The following is a 22,068-nucleotide window of genomic DNA, read 5'->3' on the forward strand; positions in this document are numbered from 1 at the left end:
ATCTATTTTTTAAAAGGCTAGGTCTGACCAACCGACCGTCTGACCAACCTGCCGGTACATATGACGCGCACTGGCAATTTAAAAATAAACATTGATTCGCACATGTGCGATACCTATAAAGCTCTCGCTGGCGCCAATAGCACGCATGTGTTTTGATCTGTCATTGTGATCGTAAATTTGGTTATTTTTGACATTCTGAAGCTAAAAGAAAGCGGAGTCATCGACAGAATATGTTTGAAGACGATCTATTGGCACAAAAGACTGCAACCTAACATAATCGAAGCTGAAGTATTAACAGGATCTGCAGGAGTAGAGGTTGTTCTGATTCCAAGAATTGATTTGTCCCCGTCTGCCTCCCATTTAAATTAATTCGAAGACAGTTTCCCATGATGCCAGCATTTGCGATGATTATTAATAAATCACAAGGACAAACTCTAGACAGAGTAGGAATATTCCTACCTAAACCCGTTTTCGGACATGGTCAGTTATATGTTGCTTTCTCTCGAGTTCAAAGAGCATATGACATTAAAGTTGTAAATACTTCATCACAAGGGAAATTAGTCAAGCACTCTGAAAGTGGTTTTACTCTTAATGTGGTGTACAGGGAGATATTAGAATAAGTTTAATCAATTTATCAGTTATTGCTTTTATCAATGTTGTTTTCATATCATGTCTTTGTTATTGTTATATCATGTTATTGTTTATTAATCAATTGATATATTATTTTCATATACATTTTACTAATTTTCTCTTATCTGAAACTTCTACTAAAGAGAAACGGGAAACAGTAATATTAAAATATTTCTTCTAATTAATTTCCTTTCAATGTGCACGAATCCGTGCACCGGGCCACTAGGAAGAGTATAATATAAATCAAATCACACCAAACTTTTTATCTTCTGCTGGATTAAAAAGGTTGCTAGATATTTTAAAATTTTGCATTACTTTTCATTTCCTTCTCAGAAATTTCCTCACCAGGACATCCATATATACAGAACGTTTCCATCTCTAAGATTAAATGTACTTTATTATTTTTTAAAATTAGTAATCGGCACAGGATTATTTTTGGTCAATCATAATTCCTGACTGGCCATCACAGATAAGTATTTACAAATAAATACTAATACTATAGAAAACTAGCCATTGGATAACATTTTTAAAATATGTATATTTTTATTGATTTCAGAGAGGAAGGAAAAGGGTGAGAGGAATAGAAACATCAATGATGAGAGAGAATCACTGATCAGCTGCCTCCTGCACGCCCCCTACTGGGGATCAAGCCCGCAACCCGGGCATGTGCTCTGACCGGGAATCAAACAGTGACTTCCTGGTTCACAGGTCAACGCTCAACCACTGAGCCACACTGGCAGGGCTGGATAACATTTTTAAATTCTAAAACCAACATGAGCTATAGTTTTAAACACAATTCATACTTCATGAAAGCAAGTGTTTACACTGTAAGAATATTACCAAAATATATTATCCTTGATAAAACACAAAAGAAATTTTACTGAGATTGGAGAAATAAGATGTACAAAATGAAAAAGATAATATGGAAGTAAATGCCTGTATGTCAAAACTCTTGATTTTAAGAAAAAAGAAAAAAGGGTAAAAAACCCAAAAACTACTGATCTTAAAAAAACTTCTAAAAAAAACTTCTACTAAAGAGAAACGGGAAACAGTAATATTAAAATATTTCTTCTAATTTGATCTATTGAATTCTAATTGAATCTATTTGATCAAGTTAAATAAATTAACCAAAGATTCAATATCACATATGCAAAGAAACCTGTTAAAATTTTCAAGAAATTCTATTAATGACATGGCATTACAGTCAGACACACACTAATATTTTCTCCATAAAAACAGGAAGAATCCCTCTCTGGTGAGCTTCCGTGTGGTTTTCTATAATCTTGGGATCTAGTCGAACTCTACCCAGTCACATCCACTTGCACAGAGAAAGTCAGTGGCAAGCAGGACCAGCTACAGCATTTCCAGGGCCTGGAGCCAAATGAAAATGCAGGGCCTCTTGCTCAAAATGTGTTCAGACTTGTAAGGCAGCAACAGCAGAGCATGGCAGCAAGTGTGGGCACTTGTGAGGCCAGGCCACATGCCCAGAAGCTGGTCCCAATGACAAGTACAGACACAGGGTCTGACAAAGAGAAAGCCCCTGACCGGACGTGGTTCCAGGTGAGTGCCTGGCAGATGACAGGTGCTCAGTATGACTTGCTTGGAAATCCTAGGAATTCAGTTCCCAAAAAGGTCCATGAGCAAAGTGCTACCTCATCTTGCCAGAAAATTCAACCAATTAAATTACCACGACACTATTACACATCTGGAATCTATACCAAACACTGACAGGAAGCAAAGAAACAATGTGCACTGAATTATCTCGTAATGTTTAATTAGGAAGCTAATTAAGTCAAGGCTGAGCACTTCTCAATACTAGGACCCCAAAGATCCCTCTTTCCCCTGCCTGACTACTGTCTTCAAAGAAATGGACAAGAAGCTAAAGCTATGGCAGCTGGGAAGCAATTAACACAAGACATCCAATTCAGAATGTCTCCACCCCCCAACAGGCACCCTGTCCCAGCCCTGCAGGAGAACAATCCCTTCAGAAGCCAAAATAAGTGATCGGATTTGAGTAGATGAGTCACCTTGCGTTTCGTTCAGATATGCAGCTTGTTTTTCCTGGGGCTCCTCAGGTCCCGCCTGTCCAATTCCCTTCCCTTCAAACCCCCAGATTCTGGCCCCTGATCACTCAGGTTTTAGAAAATGGGAGACCTGACAAGAGGTGACAGTGTGGCTTCAGCCGGAAGGTGGCCCCTGGGTGAGAAGAGACTTTAGGAAGTAAAGGGGAGAGAGAGAGGATTCCAACACCTTTCACACAAGCCAAGGCTTCTCTGAGGCCTTAACCAGGCAGTCACTGCCTTGATGCTCTTCGCATGATGACCTGCAAAGGGTTTCCTAAATGTTACATGGGCACCAACTGAAATTCTAACTATGAACAGTTCGCTCTTACTCTGGAAAGAGCTGATCTGTCCCGGGAATCCACTCTGGCGTCTTAGGGTTCACTGCTATTTGGTAATTAATCTGTAGATCAAAGCCCTGAGGCAAGTATCTGAAACCCCATTTTACAAGTAAGAAAACCTAGGCTCAGGAAGGTTAAATATTTTGCCCAGGGTCGTTCAACTGGTTGGTGGGAATAAAACCCAGCTATACCTGATTATGAATTACAACTCTGACTTAATGTTTCTTTCAAGTGCCTACTTTAACTGAACTAATGCAACTTAAATGTAGCGGTAACAACAACAAAAGAACTATTGCAACATAAAAATTAAGAGTCGAATGAAGACACACTGTATTCAAGTCAGGCCATTTAACAAGTATCTTTTGTGGGTCATTCTGTGCCAAACCCTGTGCTAAGAGCTGGATAAAAAGAGACACTGAAGCCCTAACCAGTTTGGCTCAGTGGACAGAGCGTCGGCCTGCGGACTGAAAGGTCCCAGGTTCGATTCTGGTCAAGGGCATGTACCTTGGTTGAGGGCACATTCCCAGTAGGAGGTGTGCAGGAAGCAGCTAATCGATGTTTCTCTCTCATCGATGTTTTAACTCTCTATCCCTCTCCCTTCCTCTCTGTAAAAACTCAGTAAAATATATTGTTTTAAAAAGAAACAGTGAAAACTAGTCAGGAACATATACTGCAAGAGGAAATATGTGAGCAAATAGACAATCCCAGTGCAGTGTGATTAGTACCAGGAGAAGTCATTTTAATCAGTCAACTTTTCTGCTCTTCCTACTCCTCCCACCTTCTCCTCCTTCAGCTTCTGCTGACTCTTAAAATGTTTAGGAGAGTCTGGGGTCACACAATTGGCTAACCCTGATAATTGCAAAACCTTTCAGGCCAGCAAGTACACACCAGTATCAGAAGTTTTTCACCATCTTCCGTTTTCTCTCATGGGTTCTAATACTTTTACAATCAATTTCAAAAGAATACCTGTGCCCTGGCTGGGTGGCTCAGTTGGCTGGAGTGTCCTCTGGTAAACCAACAGACTGCAGATTCAACCCCTGTCAGGGCACATTCGGGAGGCAACTGATTGATGTTTCTCTCCCACATCAATGTTTCTCTCTCTCTCCCTCCCTTTCTCTAAACATACTCTTGGGCAAGGATTTTTTTTTTAATAATTCTTTATTGTTAAAATTATTACGTATGTCTCCCCTTTTTCCCCATTGACCCCCTCCAGCGCACCCCCGCCCCTGAGGATTTTTTTAAAAAGTACAAATTGGTTGTTACAGAATAGTCATGGGGATATAAAGTACAGTATAAGAAATATAGTCAATAATCTATAATTATAAAAGGTTAATATGCTAATTAGACCAGACATCCTTCTGGACGTCATTCTGGATGTCCTTCCAGATGAAGCTGGGGCCGGAGGGAAGCCCAAGTCTTGGGTGCCTGCAGGTGGCCGGAGCAAAGCCAGCCCCAGTCCTGGGTGCCAGAGGGAAGCCGGTGCCGGCAGCTGGGGGAAGGAAGGCCTACTTATGCACGATTTTTGTGCATCGGGCCTCTAGTATTCTAATAACTATGTATGGTGTCAGTGAATGTGAGATTTATCGAGATGATCACTTAGTAAATTATATAATGTCTCACCACTGAAATGAATATTGTATGTCAACTGTCATTGAAAAATCTTTTTTAAATGATTTAATAAAGGGTTAAAAAGTATGCCTCTAGCCCTAACTGGTTTGGCTCAGTGGACAGAGCGTCAGCCTCCGGACTTAAGGGTCCCAGGTTCAATTCCGCTCAATGGCATGTAACTTGGTTACGGCCACATCCCCAGTAGGGAGTGTGCAGGAGGCAGGTGAATTGATGTTTCTCTCTCATCAGTGTTTATAACTCTCTATCCCTCTCCCTTCCTCTCTGTAAAAAATCAATAAAATATATTTTTTAAAAAAGCAAGCCTCTATCTTGTTTAAGCCATTATTATGTTGGAGCTCCCAATTTTAACAGAATTTATGTGGCAATGGCTTAGGGATCAGCACAGGGACAGATGTTGCAGGAGGAAGGCTGGTGAGCCTTGTTAGGCCATAATAAAACATTTGATAAAACCTGTGACACCCTGGAAAACAGCCTGCATGCCAACACGCCTGTAATTCTAGGGAAACTGGTTGAACAGTTTAGAATTTGGGTGCTTACTGGCTTCTTGCCACCTTAAGCAAGAAGTCCCACAAGAATGAGACAGACTCAAGCTACAGCTTGCTGATTTGCATGCAGGGATAAGAGGAAACACAGATGTGCCTGAGGCATGTCCATCGTCTCCAGTCTAAGTTTACTCAGAGCCTAGTAACTCGGGGCTGAGTAGGGTTGAAAGGCCAACTCCTTCAGTGTCCAGGAGGAAACGAGCTGCAGAACCCGCAGGGGGTAGTCTCCAATGGCCTGGCTCCAGAGGAGAACAGACCCTGAAGACCTTCCAGAGCGCCAGGGGCAAGGGCATTCCTGCGAGAGAGCAGGCAGGGGGCTGGCCAGGCTGTCAGGGTCTCCCACACTGCCAGGCAGGGAGCCCACACGCAGCCTGGCAGAAGCTGACAACGCTATGGACAGTTAGGGGTCTGCACACCCACTCTTTCCTTTTCCAACTGCGAGTTTTTATTTCCAGCCTCCTAACCTATTCCACCACACTACATGCTGGGGAGGGGGACAGCAGATAATGTATATTTTATTTTTTAATGTATTTTTATTGACTTCAGAGAGGAAGGGAGGGGGGGGGGAAGAGAGAGAGAGAGAAACATCAATGATGAGAGAGAATCATTGATCTGCTGTCTCCTGCACGCCCCACACTGGGGATGGAGCCGGCAACCCGGGCATGTGCCCCAACCAGGAATTGAACTGTGACCTCCTGGTTCATAGGTCGACGCTCAATCACTGTGCCACACCGGCCAGGCAGATAACTTGTATTTTAATCTAAAGGTTCCTAGGCTGTAAGGAGTAGAACAAAGTAGGTTTACAGTTGCAAGTACACAAAACACAGTTTATTCCTGTATTATTTATTAATTATTGCATTATTTATTTGTATTACTGTAAACCTATTTTTGCCCACCCTGTGTACCTCCCAGAGATTCTGGGCTCTGAAGGTGACTGAGGGCTGTCTCCTTTGGGAAGGTGCAGAGTGTGGTCAACATTTGGGAAGAAGGGTTTAGAAAGAAAAGGGCTAGACTGTTGTCCCCTTCTAGCATAAGGGAACTTTTGGCTGAACGCTGAACATATGGTTACCCAGTAAAAGTGTATTTCTCTGCTTCCTGGCAGTAGCCGTGGCCATGTGACTCAGGTTCTGGCCGGTGGGAGGTGGGCAGAGGTGATCGGAGCCACTTGCAAGCTGTGCCACTAAAGAGAAGGAGCACGACTTCTCCTTCCCTTCCCCGCCGGGCAGAACGCAGACAGACATGGCCCAAGAGATGGAAGTCATATGTTAGGAGAGTTGGTATAAGACCGAAGGCGCCTGGGCCCCTGCTGAGCACGGAGCTGCCACAGCAGCCCCTGCCTCCTGCCCAGACTTGTACTTAGAGAGAAATCAACGTCTGTTTCCTTTAGGCAGCTGCCACTTCATGACTCTCTGCTGCAATGGCCCACCACGTGGCCATTCTCGACTCCTCCACAGCCCATACCCACCCCATCACCCAATCCTATTGCTCTACCCACAAAATACCTGGCCATCCGCTATCTGACCCTTCCCCGCCCCCCTTCTCCACCACTGATCCTGGTCCAATAATGGCTCCTTAGCCTTCTCTCTGCTTTCACTCTTTCCCCTTTATTTATTCTCTTCACAGCCGCCAGAGGGGTTCTCTTAAAACATAAATCAGAATGTAAGCACCATGAAAGCAGGGACTTCTGCCTGTACTGTTCACAGGCAGGCAGAAACCCACAAGTCTGTGAAGCTGTGTCCCATTTTGCAACTGAACATACAAGTAGGACTGCCCGTGTCACAACTGCCACCTGGCCAGCGGTGATTACACCATCGTAAGAAGCATCCCCATTTCAAAGGTGCTGAAATGTGGAAATGTGGTCCTGAACAATGCTGTGCGTATACTGTGTTTCATGCCACTGATTGTGAGCTGCCCCATTAGTTTTGCACCACCAAGAAAACCACACAAACCACACAAAATGCCTAACAACAGACCCACACAGAGCAGTAATCATTTCACCAGCCTCTCACTGCTCTGAAATTTCTTTCTTTTTTTGTTTTATTTTTTTGTTGCTGTTAATCCTCACCGGAGAATATTTTTTCCATTGATTTTTACAGAAAGTGGAAGGGAGGGGAGAGACAGAAAGAGAGAAACATCAATGTGAAGAGACAATGATTGGTTGCCTCCAGCACTCACTCGCTCTGACTGGGGATCGAAACTGCAACCAAGGTACAGGCCCCTGAATGGAATTGAACCCAAAACCTTTCAGTCCGCAGGCCAATGCTCGATCCACTGAGCCAAACCGGCCAGGGCTGAAATTTCTTTCTGAGGAATATGGAGTGTCTTTGACCTTCAGCTGATTGTCTGGGTATGAAAGGCAATCCTTCTAATTGTATGTTCAGTTGCTAAATGGGACACAGCTTCACAGACTTGTGGGTTTCTGCCTGTATGAAGCTCCCTAATGCACTTGGTTGTTGCTTTGCAATAAAATATGAAATTGCAGTCATTCCTCCAATAACAAACAGCAGTAGCTCTTTGCTAACATCAGATTGACTCCCTATTAGTTTCCATTCCTTTCCTCATACAAAGTAACACTTCCTTTCATTGCTGATCAAAGTGTAATTTGTTTGAATGCATTTAAACTGGCAATTAAATGCAACACAGGTAGCACTCAGCAATAACATGAACAGGTATCACCAGGTGTCATTTCCATAAGCAGGAAATGACACTGTGTCACAACTGCCACCTGGCCAATGGTGAGTACACCATCCCTAGGAGCATTCCCATTTCAGAGATGCTGGAATGTGAAAAAAGGGAGGGAGGGCTTCAGAAAGGCCTGAAGCCCAGTTAGGAGAACTCAGTAAATTTCTGCTACAAAATAATGAATAACGTCCTCCCCTGCCTGTGCCCTTGCTAAGTAGGCTCCAGCCACACTTGCTGTTCTTGGAGCAGATCAAGGATGCACCCCTGTGGCTGCTGTCCCCGGCACCTGGGAACACTCTCCCCCCCCCCCCCCCCCCCCGATGGCTCTCTGTCGTCTTTAAGCTTCTACTCAAAAGCCACCTCCCAAAACTGCATACACTCCCCACGCCCCGCTGCCCTCCCCCCCTTTAGCCTCCTTTACCCTTCTTCACAGTACTTATCGCCAATGACAGCGCGGCGTACAGGGCTCGGGTGATGTCTGACACGCAGCGAGTCAGCAGTAAATGCCCCGGAATGTGCAGGGAGACATCTCCACCTAGACTCACTGTAAGAACCTTGAGAGAAAACACGCTCTACAGAGCGAAGACCTGAAGGCCACGGGCCCCGGTCAGAGTCTTTCTCTCTCCTTCCCCCACAGGAGTAGAGGGTATTTGATGAGCCCCACCCTTAGCAATAACCAGGGCTTCCACTGCCCATCTCAAAAGGGACACTAAGCCCTGACCGGTTTGGCTCAGTGGGTAGAGCGTCGGCCTGCGGACTGAAGGGTCCCAGGTTCGATTCCGGTCAAGGGCATGTACCTCGGTTGTGGGCACATCCCCAGCAGGGGTGTGCAGGAGGCAGCTGATTGATGTTTCTCTCTCTCAATGTTTCTAGCTCTCTATCCTTCTCCCTTCTTCTCTATAAGAAATCAATAAAAATATATATATATATATATCCTTTTTTTTAAAAAAGGAACAATAAAAATGCTTCCCTAGCCGGTTTGGCTCAGTGGATACAGCATCAGCCCTCAGACTGAGGGGTCCCAGGTTTGATTCCAGTCAACTTAGGCACATACCTAAGTTGCAGCTCAATCCCTGGCCCTGGTTGGGGTGTATGCGGGAGGCAACCCATGGATGTGTCTTTCTCACATCGATGTTTCTCTCTCTCTCTGTCTCTCCCCCTCCCTTCCACCCTCTCTAAAAATCAATGGGAAAATATCCTTGTGTGAGGATTACCAGCAACAACACAAATGGCTATAAACAGGAAAACTTGCTCAATTATTTCTGTTTTGCAGGTAGTTTAGTAAAGGGATTAAGAACTCTTGGATTAGCATCCAGGTTCTACTGCACATTAGTTGTGTGCCTTTCAATGAATTATTAATTTTATTAGCCTCAGTTTTCTTATCTTTAAAATGGGGATAATAACACCAGCCTTGCTGAGCAAGTTAAGTGCTTAGCACATATTAAGAGCTCAATAAATGTCGGCTGGTATCATTATCATTCTCCGTCTCTTGGTTAAAATGAACAAAAGGCGTGGAGAAGGGGCCTGGGAAGCTGCATCCCACACTCCTACCAGGACTGAAGAGGAATCCTGGGTATAGTGATGGCAGCAACCATCTACCTGGGAAAAGTGAGCTTAAGTTCTGAGGTCTGTCACAAAGAAAGAAAAGGTCTTAAAGATGGAGATGTCTGCTCTGGCCAGGTGGCTCAGTTAGCTGGAGTGTCGTCCCACACACCAAAAGGCTGCTGGTTCAATTTCCAATCAGGGCACATACCTAGGTTTCGGGTTCTATCCCCAGTTGGGTTGCGTACTGGAAGCAACCGATTGATGTTTCTCTCTCACATTGGTCTCTCTCTCTCTCTTTCTCTCTCTCTCTAAACATATCCTCAGGTAAGATTTTTTAAAAAAAGATGGAGATGTTTGCCAGGCCAGTGTAGCTCAGTGGTTGAGTGTTGACCCATGAACCAAGAGGTCATCGGGTTTGATTACCAGTCAAGGCACATGCCCCAGGTGCGGGCTTGATCCCCAGTAGGGGGCGTGCAGGAGGCGGCTGATAGATGTTTCTCTCTATCCTCTATCCCTCTCCCTTCCTCTCTCTAAAATCAGTAAAAACATATTAAATAATAATAATAATAATAAAGATGGAGATGTCAGAGAAGAAAGGCCAGGAGAGGGAATCTCCATGTTGGCTCATCTTTGAAAGGTTTAAACGAACCCACCTGCATCTCCAAAATCTGTTCCTTGTCTGGATTTCCTGGTTCCTCCCGCCCACCCACCCTTCTCCAAGCTAGAAACCAAGGACTCGATTCCTCTTTACTCCTTCCACCCCCACCCCCTTCATAACAAGCTGATCATTCGAGGTGGGTTAACTTAGATCCTGGATATTTCTGATGTCTGCCCTCCTCCGTACCCACGGCCAGCGCCTGACTTTGGACCCCACCGCCTCACTCCTCGAGAGCAACAGAGCCTCCGCCCTGCAGCCACCTTCCACCAACCCGCCTTCTACACCTCTGCCGAGTCTAAGATCCCTCAAAGGCTTCCTGCAGTCCTACTGACAAAGTTGAAACTCCTAGGCATGTCTGCAAACCCTCCAAGATCTGGCTCCCCCGGCAAAATCCCGTCTCCAGTCCCACTGCTGCTCGCTCTTTCCTGGTCCTGTGTCACAGCCAGTTCCAAGGGCCCTTCCCCAGCAACTACTGCTCAGCATAAATATCAGTTTTTTCTTGTAAGTCTCCACCAACACACTGCCCCACCAGGGTCCCTTAATGTCTTGTCCCTACCACCACCACAATAGTAAGCACCCGATACTGCTATTGTGGGATTCCTATCTATCTATCTATCTATCTATCTATCTCCATCTCTTCCCCATCCACTTGTTAAATTATAATTTAAGAAAAAGGACTGTCGCCCTGATCGGTTTGGCTCAGTGGACAGAGCATCGGCCTGGGGACTGAAGGGTCCCAGGTTCGATTCTGGTCAAGGGCATGTACCTTGGTTGTGGGCACATCCCCAGTAGGGGGTGTGCAGGAGGCAGCTGATCGATGTTTCTAACTCTCTATCCCTCTCCCTTCCTCTCTGTAAAAAATCAATAAAATATATTAAAAAAAAGAAGAAGAAGAAGAAGGACTGACTGTCTTTCTCCTTACCTGCGTAACACATTGCTGAGAATACACAGCATCATTTTTTTTTAAATGTATTTTTATTGATTTCAGAGAGGAAGGGAGAGAGAGATAAAAACATCAATGATAAAAGAGAATCTCTGATCGGCTACCTCCTGCCTGCCTACACTGGGGATCAAGCCCACAACCTGGGCATGTGCCCTGACCGGGAATCAAACCATGATCTCCTAGCTCATAGGGTGATGTTCAACTACTGAGCTATGCTGGCCAGGGCACAGCATCTTTTTAAAAAATGTTTGCTGAATGAACATTCTGGAGGGGCGTGATGAAAGTCAGTACCAAGAAAGACTATAAATTGGATTGTATCATGCATTCTATAGAAAAACTATGCAGATCATGCATGTTAGGATACCCTATATAATAAAAGCCTAATATGCAAATCAACTAAACGGCAGAATAACCGGTGGCTATGACATACACTGACCACCAGGGGACAAACGCTCAACGCAGGAGCTGCCCCCAGAGGGAGGCAACCATCGCCCTGCAGAGGGAGGAAACCAGCGAGCAGGTGGCACCAGGCCAGCCAAGGCGGGTGCCAGCGGGGGACCCACCAGGTGCCCCACAGATAGGCCCTGATCGCTGGCCAAGCCTAGGGACCCTACCCGTGCACTGATTTTGTGCACAGGGCCTCTAGTTTATATAGAAGTTATGATGTATTTATTGCCAGTTGTTAAGCAGTAAAGTGTAATAAAAAAAAAGCTTTCAGATTAGGAAAGCTGAGTTTGAACTCCAACTCCATCACTTCTAAGCCAGGTCACTATGGACAAATTACTTAATCTAAACCTCCGTTGCCGCACCTATAAAATAAGGGAAAGTGAAGGACCTCTTTGATTGTAGTCTTTATCAAATGAGACAATGGTGGCAAGGAGCCTGGCACAGACCAGGCTTCTAAGCTGTTAATAAATGTTGGTTCCTGACTGTCGAATCTCAGTGGAAGGCATGGGAAGAGATCAACCAAATAACTTGTATGTGTATATGCATAACCCATGGACACAAACAATAGGGTGGTGAAGGCCTAGGGCAGGCTAGAAGGGGGTCAATGTAACACTTTCAACAATAGAGATTTTATTTTTTAAATATCAGTCCTAGCTGGTTTGGCTCAGTGGATAGAGCATCGACCTGCGGACTGAAGGGTCCCGGGTTCAATTTCAGTCAAGGGCACATGCCTGGGTTGTGGACTCCACCCTTAGCAGGGGGAGTGCAAGAGGCAGTTGATCAATGATTCTCTCACATCAGTTTCTCTCTCTCTCTCTCTACCCTCTCCCTTCCTCTCTGAAATCAACAAAAACATGTTTTTTTAAATGTCAGTCCCTTTCCACTAAGAGAGTGCAACTAAAAGTTCAAGGTCCTGTGGACGAAAGGGGCCACATGCTACCCTGACCAGCTCAGGGAAGGCCTGCATGGCGGTCTTGCAAACTCAAGGACCTAGGGCAGGGGTGGGCAACCCCTGGCATGTGTGCCAAACACGGCACACCATTAACTTTTGCTGGCACGCGAAACCCTCTTATAATCTTCCATTTACAATTTTTTTCTTAATATCGACTTTTTTATTTTTCAGATAAATCTAGTGTAGGTGCATCTTAGATAAACAAATAATTTTACATAACAAGTTATCTTAAAGACCATACACATGGATTGACGAGAGAGGGGAAGAGCAATTTCTATGCCTCTGCCTTAACTCTCCCTGCCTCCCTAGATCCGACCAGTGTTTTGGTTTCATCCACATACACTTGTGAATCTTTGTTCTCAGTGATGAATTCTGTTAAGTCTCGTAATAGGAGTAGACTGACGGATGAAAGTAGTAGCTCGTGCATATCTCTGAAGGTCACGAAATATAAACCTGATGTAAAATCTCTGTCATCAGTGATGCAGCAGCAAAAGTCCCACTGATAATATCAAACGGAGTCATAAAATTTTCTGTCGGACTATCAGTGTACATGTATACATTAAAAAATAAATGTATTTTTCATCATCATATACTGTGTTTTTGTCGCTCGAATGAATTTTATTATTTCTTCAAGGTTCTTCACATATGTACACCTTAAGAGATATCAAGTAGGCGTAACATGTTCTCAAAAAATTAGTGCTGGCACGCAGAAGAATTTTGAGTCAGAGATTTTGCTGGTTTTGGCACGCACTCACAAAAAGGTTGCCCACCCCTGACCTAGGGTGACCACAAAGGATGGTCTGAAATTAAACTTTAACTAAGGGCAGTTATGGTGGGTAGTCAACTCCTAGGCGGGTATGGTTCCTGATAAGGTCAATTTTTACCTTGACTGAGCTTATTGTCTTTTTGCATCTACAATAACATATCATTGAAATGTCAAGGTAACTTGTAATTTTCCTTTTTTCTGGACCCCTCAGGGTACAACCAAATGATCTTGGTGCCAGGACAGAAACCATAAATCCCTTCCTTGTTATTGTTATCATGTTAATTGTTGACTGTTAACTGTCCTGTACCCACCTAAGTAATGTGTCTATCATTTTACTTTTTATCCATCCCAGAGGTTTACATGCTTTGCTTTCTCCCACCTCCCTAATGTACCACCAATAGATTTCCTATAACCCATCTATGTCTCCTCCTTTGATTGAAAAGTATAAAATTGGGTTAAAAAATAAAAATTAAAAAAAAAGCCATTCTCTGGAGCATTATCCCAATCTGTTGAGATTCTGCTTCCCAGCAATTTTCGACAGCTTGGCTCAAATAAACTCACAAAAATTCTTTACAGGTTTAAATGTTTTTACATTAACAGTCCCACATTCTACATTTGAGAGGGAAGACTTACCACTCTTCTAAAACCTTGACCACACCCTAAACCCCAGCCAGCCATCTTGAAGATGAACCAGGTCATAAAGATTTAACAAAAGAAAGAAGAAAAAAAAGCGAGTCATTTCAATGCAATCTCATCACTACAGTTGAAAACAGTTTAAAATACCTGCCCTACTCACAGCACCAGTCTGGTATATGAAAAACAACACCTGAGCAGGGCGCAGAATGAATATAATGTAAATAATGACCCTTTGGAATGTGGGCTCATGACGAGGATGAACTGAGTCATGGATCTGCTCTGCAGAGCAATGAATTGCCTGCCATGCGCTATACATAGAAAGAGCAGCAATGAGGTTAACCAACTACTCTACTTTGAAAGCACAAGAGAAGAAATGTACAAGAACTCAAGGTGATCTACGAGAGACCACAAAGTGTCCGAATGTAAAATCTTCAAGAGCTACCAGTCTGGTGACAGCAGCCTCTATTTATCATGGGCGATATCCTCATATATTTTCATTTTGTTAAAAAGATGAAGCCCTGCCTGGCCTAACTCCCTATTTTAGATGGAAAGATTACTCACTGTCTTGCCTGATTTCACCCTGAGATGAATGTTTGAATTTTTAGTAACTAAGTGTATTATTTTCTAACTAAATGAATGTCACCTACCCTGTCGGCGACAGAAGCTCCCACCAATAGAGTAACAATGCAAAGACAAAAGCTTTGGAAATATCTCTGTTGACAACTGCTCACCTAATCGCAGAATTAAAGGAAATGGATTTAAGGAGGGGGGGGGGAAACACACCTTAAGATTTTTTAAAAAAAAAAAACCAAACCAAAAACTGTTGTAGGTTCTGCTGAGAGTAAAATTACCAGGTATTTAACTACCCCTTCGTGTTCAGGCCAACTACTTTGTTGAACATCATTTTAGATTGATCTTATATTCGTGAATTAAGATGCTCGCATGATTTTAATATTCTGTTGATCTTGATAGATGTTTTTCTATCTCCTCCACGACCATTACATTTGTCCTTATATGGTCACAAAAAAAAGTTAGACCTTCCTCAAGGACTGGATAGACAGAGTGAAGAGCCACAGTTCAAATATACAGAATCTTTAACTGGTCTGTATGCTTTATTGGTTTGATAACAATTGCTTGGTGAAAAGTCAAGTATGTAAAAACTTCTAAACCAGGGACAATTTAGAAAATGTCAAGGGGGGAAAAAGTAAAGGACCATTAAAAAACACAGATTCTTTGTCTTAAGAGAAACTCCTATTAGAATTAATAGTAAAGAAAAAAGGGAGGAGGACACTTAAAAACTACATAAAACAAAGTGCCCCTAAGGGTACCGCACAGTTCCTGTCTGAATAAAAGAAACTGTTCAATAGTCTCCTAATGTAAGATTACGCTCCTGATGTAGTTGAGACAACAACCCAGAATGGGCAAACAGCCAAGGAGCACAATCAACAAAATTATTTGCTTCCTTTCCGACCTGACCCTTAACCCACCACTTGCGTGCCCCATCCCTAGAGAACTTTTGTCACAAAGTAAATACAGGGTGGAGCAAAAGGTTTACAGTTTGGGGTACAGAAAAGTTTATTTCTGTATTGTTATTATTAAATATTGTCTTATTTTCCATATGAGCAACTGTAAGCCTACTCTTGCTCCACACCCTGCACATGGACACGCTGTAGCTAAAACTGAAGCATAGAAGTGTTATAGTACAACCAGCGTGATGGATGGCTCCTTTCACAACACTCTAGGGAAGTTCTGTATGAACCAGCGGAAGAAATGAGGTAGAGACTGCAGAGAGGGAGGCCAGCAGGGGTCCTGGGAGGGGTCCAATTTGTGAAAAGGGAGAAGTCAATAGAATCACATGAAAATTCCTTGTACCCTAACTGCCACTGTTTTCATGACAATCGTGTTAAATAACCTCAGATTGTTTAAAGTTTAAAGCATCAAGAAAGGAATCTGTAAGACTCCCTTCAGAATCGTAACAGAGGCAGTTTTACAAAGCCATTCGCTTCCAGTTGCTTGTCCTTCCCTGTCTGCTACAGCAAAACCAAGTTTGAAAGGGACAAAAACCAGGAAAAAAAAGGCTGAATTAAAGAGAAGTGGGCCAGGAGTGCTAAGTGGCCTGTTAAATCACTGGAATTCACTAAGCTATGGAGAAGATACATGGGGTTTTTTTTTTAATATCAAATAATCTGTCTGCAGGCCGCCCCCAAACACAAACGTGTGCTTAATCAACTTACACAATGAAGTAGCCATACACACTGGGGTTTTCAAATACTTCCCTTAAGAATGCATACCCACATTCCGACTTCACCCCAAAATTAATTCTCTAAATCTCTGCAGCAGCGAGGCGCGAGCGCACGCGCGGGCGCGCACACATTGAACTTGCTGTGAATCCAGCCCTTGTTGCTTCAATACCCCGAAGAAAAGAAGAAACGCCGCGATAGGCTCTTCTCTTCAGGCCCGAAGAGAAGATTCGAAAAGAAGCAAATGGAGTCCAGGATGAAGGCAGAAGGCGAGGGGTACGGGAGAGTACAGCCGGGGACCCTCTCAGGGGGGACTCGCCTCCTCCTTGGAAAATGTCACCTCCGTCCCCTCGCCTCTGGCCCAAGATCACCCCTTTCCAAAGCGCCAAAGAGTTGCCAACTCCTCTCCCCAGGCGTCCCCCAACCTCCTCACCTCATCAGCGCTCAGCTCCTCCATCGCTTTCCTCTTAATGGTGAAAGGCGTTAGGGAGCGATCCTCCTGTGCTGTGAGACCAGGGCGCGAGGCGGGTGGAAGGTGTCGGTCGGGCTGCCGGGTCCCCCGAATGGGGGAGGCTTCAGAATTGCATAGTCAGAGGTGAACAAATAAGAACACACGAGGCACTGGACCGCCTGGGCGCCGGTCACCCCGATCGCCCCGGAGCCTCCTCCAGCGGCTGGAACCCCGCGCAGCCTGCTCGGGCCGCCACTGCTGCGGCCACCCGGTTACCCGGAGGCGCCACGGACTACCCGCTGCCGCCCGGGTGGCCCCGGCCGGGGAGCTCGGTCTCCAGCTCGCCGCGTGCCCCGAGCCCGGCGTGTCTTCGTGGCGGTGGCAGCGTGGCCGCGGGGCCTCCTCCGGATCCTGCTGCCCTTCCCCCCCTTGATCCTCGGTGGGAAACTGGGCGACTGCAGAGTGGACACCCCGAGGGTGGGCGACCCCAGAGCCGCCCCGGCGGAGCCAGCGGTGACGGGGAAGCCCCTCCCCGCCCCGAGCAGGCCGGCCACGCCCCGCCTCCACGCCGGGGCCGGGCCGGGGGAGGAGGCCGGGACGCGCGAGGCTCCGGCTGAAAGAGGAAATCCCCCTACCCCTCCACCCCTGCTCTTACCCCCTCGCCCCACCAAGTATTATTCATCAAAACAACAGGGCGGCCATCTTTGAGAGGGATCACGTGACCCCGCTAGGGAGGCGGGGCTTCTGGCCCCACGACGAGGCAGCCAATGAGGCGCGGGCGTCGCGCCGCCGATTTCCTCTCGCCGGCGCCTGCTCCCGCCCTGCACACCCCTCCCCCGCAGGACCGCGGGCGGGGAGGGGGCGGGGGCGGGGGGCGGGGGGCGGGCGGGGCGCGGGGCGGCGCGGTGCCATGGCGACGCCGGGGGTGCGGGCGCGGCGCGCTGGGTGCAGGTAGGCTCCCGCGAGGCCGCGGGCGGGCGGGGGCGGAGGCCGCGAGGCGTGGCGTCCACACCGACGCGGGGAAGATGGGCCCGAAAGGGACTCCCGCCCGCGGCCCGGCCTCCCAGCGCCTCCGTTGTTCCCCGGCGCCTGCCTTTCGGCGGCTCGCAGATGCCTCCGGTCCCCACGGTGCCTCCGAAAAGCAGGTAAAGGAAACGGCGGCAGCTCCCTTTGTGGGGCGAGCGCTCTCCACCGCACGGACTGCGCTCGATCAAAAACCATTTCTGCCCTTCCAGGTCTGCAAGGGAAGCCCATTTGGAGGGGGGCTCGGACACGAAAACTCCCGTTTGTATTACCGTAGAGAGAGCTTCTGGTTTGGGATCTTGCAAAGTGTGTTCCAAAGTGACGGTAGTATAAATGCGTGATGCAGCGGAATAGGGAAACTAAGAGCCGTCTGCAGCCACCTAGTAAATCCTGTCTTCCCTGAAGCAAGGGCACTGCGCTTCTCCCCAACCGGGGGGGGGGGGGGGGGTGAATAGCTTAAATCACCCTACTCAGGGGCACAGATAACAGAATCCAACAAGGTGGCATTTGCCAACCACACCCAAGGACAGACACATTAAGAGAGTAAATCTCATTTTGGTACATCAGCTGACCCTCCCCTAAGATCTCCCCCAAACACCCAGCCTTTAAAACCCCTGAAAATGAAGGTCCCAGGGCGCTCTCCCTCCAGGCAGCACGCCGGTGCCGTCCCTCCCCCTCATGCACCCATCCCTAACCTCTAAGGGACCCATGAGACGTGCAACCAGGGGAGCAATGGGCAGCGGCAGCTCCTCCCAAGATAAGCCCCCTTTTCTCTGACTTCCCAGGGAGCCAAGGCAGCCCAGCCCGGGCTCTTCTGTTGCTTCTTCTGTACTGGTCCTTGTTCATTGTCGTAGGTATGTTGCTGCTGTGGTCAATAAATTGCTTGCTTTTCTGCACGTTGTCTCTTCATTGAAATCTTTGCCTCAAGAAGACAAGAACCAAGGTGTCCTAGTTGCCTCGTCTTCCCGGTAACAGGTGATTCCCAGGAAACTTTGAAGTGAATATACATATACAAGGGAGACCTCTGGAGTCAATGCAAAGAAACCATCCTCAGCGAGACAAGAACACATTTTTTTAATTGGGACATAATTGACATAGAACATCATATTAGTTTTAGTATGATTTGATCTATGTATATGTTGTGAAATGATTACCACAATAAATATAGTTAACATCCATCACCACACGTACTTATATATTTTCTTGTGGTAAGAGCTTTTAAGAATTATTCTCTTAGCAACTTTCAGATATAAAGCTTTGTTAACTATAGTCCCCATGCTGCACATCACATCCCAGGACGTATCTTACAACTGGAAGTTTGTACATTTAACTTACACAAATCTGAATTGTCAACACTATCATGTAATTCCTGATTTTGCCACAGATGAAGAATATCCTGTATTGGATGGTTACTAAACCACAATCTTAAAGATTGGATTCTAGAATAAAAAGAGGTTCTTTTTTGGTATTTGCTTAAAACAGTAATCTGACAGCTAGATGTGTAAGGAATTAGTGAATGAAATTAGACGGCTGCTGACTTTGCAATTATCTGCTGTCCGAGAGAGGAATTCTCTGTAAGCCAGAACTTGGACTCCTGGTGACACTGATGTTCATATGGGTAGATGTGGCTACAACTCTTCAGGCTAATGTCTCTTTCCTTCCACCAGACCATTTGTCATAATTCTTGTTGTTCTAGCTTTTGCCCCAATAATACTAAAATTTATAACAGTTTGTCTCCACCAGATTACAAACCCTACTTGTACTCAGGAAATACCACCCCTAGACACCATCACAACCTCCTTTTGTGCCCTCTGACAGAGAGCAAGGGCTTTTGGCCGTGAAGAAAAATGTCACCCCCTTTCAGCAGGAAGCAGCTATGGAAGAGGCCCGAGGCGCCTTTTTCTCTGAAAGAATTCAGTGCCAAAATCCTTCAGGAGGAAAATGTTAGACCCCCAGCTTTAAGGTGGGGGATAAAAAGGCTGGAATGTTAGGCACATTCTCTCCCTTTCCCCTGTGCTCCATTATACCCTGCCTAAGGCTGTCACCCTCCAGCGGTTTTCCTATTCTCATTACAGGTTTCCTCAAGACATGATGAAAGGCTTTCAGTTTACAGTAAACCACCTCACCCAGTTTTCAGTGGGCTGCCTGCACCCAGCCTCCTACCCACCAGTTACTCTGACCTTCACAGGAGATATATACCAGTATATCCCACTACCCCCACTCTGGGCTATTCATTTTAGAGCTCAGCCTTTCTGGTTTCCAGATGATCTAATAAATGTATAATTTTTTTTAAGTGTACAATGGTAGCCCTGGCCAGTGTGGCTCAGTTGGTTGAGCATCATCCCACTGGGTTAGATTCCAGGTCAGGGCATGTACCGGGGTTAGGGGCTTGATCCCCAGTAGGGGGTATGCAGTAAGCAGCCAATTGATGTTTCTCCCTCTCCCTTCCTCTCTAAAAATCAAACATTTTTTTTTATATATTTTATTGATTTTTTTTACAGAGAGGGAGGGAGATAGAGAGTTAGAAACATCGATGAGAGAGAAACATCGATCAGCTGCCTCCTGCACATCTCCTACTGGGGATATCCCGCAACCCAGGTACATGCCCTTGACCGGAATCGAACCTGGGACCTTTCAGTCCGCAGGCCGACGCTCTATCCACTGAGCCAAACCGGTTTCGGCCAAACATATTTTTAAACAATAAAAAAGTAAAGTGTAGCCCTACCCCGTTTGGCTCAGTGGATAGAGCATCGGCCTGTGAACTGAAGGGTCCTGGGTTCGATTCTGGACTAGGGCATATACCCAGGTTATGGGCTTGATCCCCAATAGGGGGCGTGCAGGAGGCAGCTGATCATTGATTCTCTCTCATCATTGATGTTTCTCTCTCTTCCTCTCTGAAATCAATAAAAACATATTAAAAAATAATGCCTCCTACTTGGAGTGGGATTTGATTTCCATAGGGCTACACGGGTATGCCTCATGTCCGCGGGTGTCTGCTGTGCTCAGCAGACGTGGTTGCCAACGCCAGGAAAGAAACCAGTGCTGCTGACTCAGTCTCTCGCGTATTCTTGCATTGATAGTCTATAGTGGGAAGGCATTGTGCTAGCTACAAAGACGGACTGGTGAATCGGGACACAGGGTTATGGCCCTACCCAGAAGGTACTTACAGTCAAGGAGACAGACGAATACATACAGAACTACAATACAGGGTAGAAAGTGCTAAGTGCTGTAACAGAAACTCATGGGAAGTACCGGAGGGAGCCAAAGGAAAAAGGTGATTGCTCCTGGTTTGGAGGACAGAGCTCTGACTTGCTGAAGCAGGAAGGTATTCTGAAGGAAATGTATCAACGGCCTTACCATGATCTCAACTTAAGCCATTATTCCCCCACATTTTTTTAAAAGGACAATTTCTATATTATTTCATATGTTTTTATTGATTTCAGAGAGGGGAAGGGAGAGGGAGTTAGAAACATCAATGGATGAGAGAGACTGCCTCCTGCACGCCCCTTACTGGGAATCGAACGGTGATCTCCTGGTTCATGGGTTGAAGCTCAACCACTGAGCCACACCAGCCTGGCTCCCACACATTTTAAAACATGACAATTCATTTTTATGATCTCCTGAAAAGCAGGAACATTTTTGGCCCCAGCTTTCATTTTACAGCCAGATAGAGTGACTCCATATCTTTTTGATTAAAAAAGTTTCCATCAATATTATACTTAAAATTTAACATTGCTCTGGCCTATCTGGCTCAGTTGATTGAGTCTTGTACCATGCACCAAAAGGCTGCGGGTTCCATTCCCAGTCAGGACACATGCTCAGGTTGTGGGTTCAGTCCCTGGTTGGGGTGAATGCAGGAGACAACTGATGGATGTTTCTCTCTCTTGCCCTCTTCCTTCTCCTCTCTCTAAAATCAATAAAAAAAAAAAAAACCCATACTTTTGAAAAGTTAACATTGGAAGAGTTCTTTTTTTTTAATTTTTAAAAGCTAATGAATGTTTTTATTTTAATCAAGAGATTTAATATGTTTTTAGTTAGGTGAATCACTCACCAACTCAATATGTATATTTTCTCATTAAGTAAAAAGAAAATAATTATCTGGAGGAGACTCCACCTCCTGGCTCTATTTTCATCATAAGTCACTGTCTCCCCCTCTCTTTACTCTTAGGAAAGAATTGATAAATGTGTCCGCTAGAAGGGGACCTGGCGGAAAGGAGCCACCCCACAGGGCAGTAAATCAGTCACATCAGACTCAATGGGTTTGGGGAGAAAGGCGAGGTACATAGACTCACCAACAAACAAAATACTCATTGTGCCCCTGTCCCCACCTGCTTCTCTCCTAATATTTCCAGTATCTTCAAATGAGACTTGGCCGACATCACAGCAGACCCGAGAGAGGGAGGAAGAAGTATGCTGGATTTAGAAAAGCATTTGGAGTACACAATTTGTTTTGTTTCCTTAGGTCCGTGGTCGGCAAACCGCGGCTCGCGAGCCACATGCGGCTCTTTGGCCCCTTGAGTGTG

The 22,068-nt window shown here is 45.7% G+C and overlaps 1 protein-coding gene across 1 annotated transcript in view; it reads right to left on the reverse strand.

Annotated features, from left to right (window-relative positions):
- UBE4B (ubiquitination factor E4B) overlaps positions 1 to 16,800 on the reverse strand; it is an 89,465-nt gene extending 72,665 nt beyond the window's left edge. Inside the window, exon 1 of the mRNA XM_081087255.1 lies at positions 16,505 to 16,800. Coding sequence (XP_080943381.1) covers positions 16,505 to 16,528 — 24 coding nt within the window. The 5' untranslated portion in view covers positions 16,529 to 16,800. The remainder of the gene's footprint in view (positions 1 to 16,504) is intronic.
- Positions 16,801 to 22,068: the final 5,268 nt, after the last annotated feature.

The sequence above is a fragment of the Myotis nattereri genome, assembly GCF_964212035.1.
Source record: "Myotis nattereri genome assembly, chromosome: 3".
Classification (NCBI taxonomy): domain Eukaryota; kingdom Metazoa; phylum Chordata; class Mammalia; order Chiroptera; family Vespertilionidae; genus Myotis; species Myotis nattereri.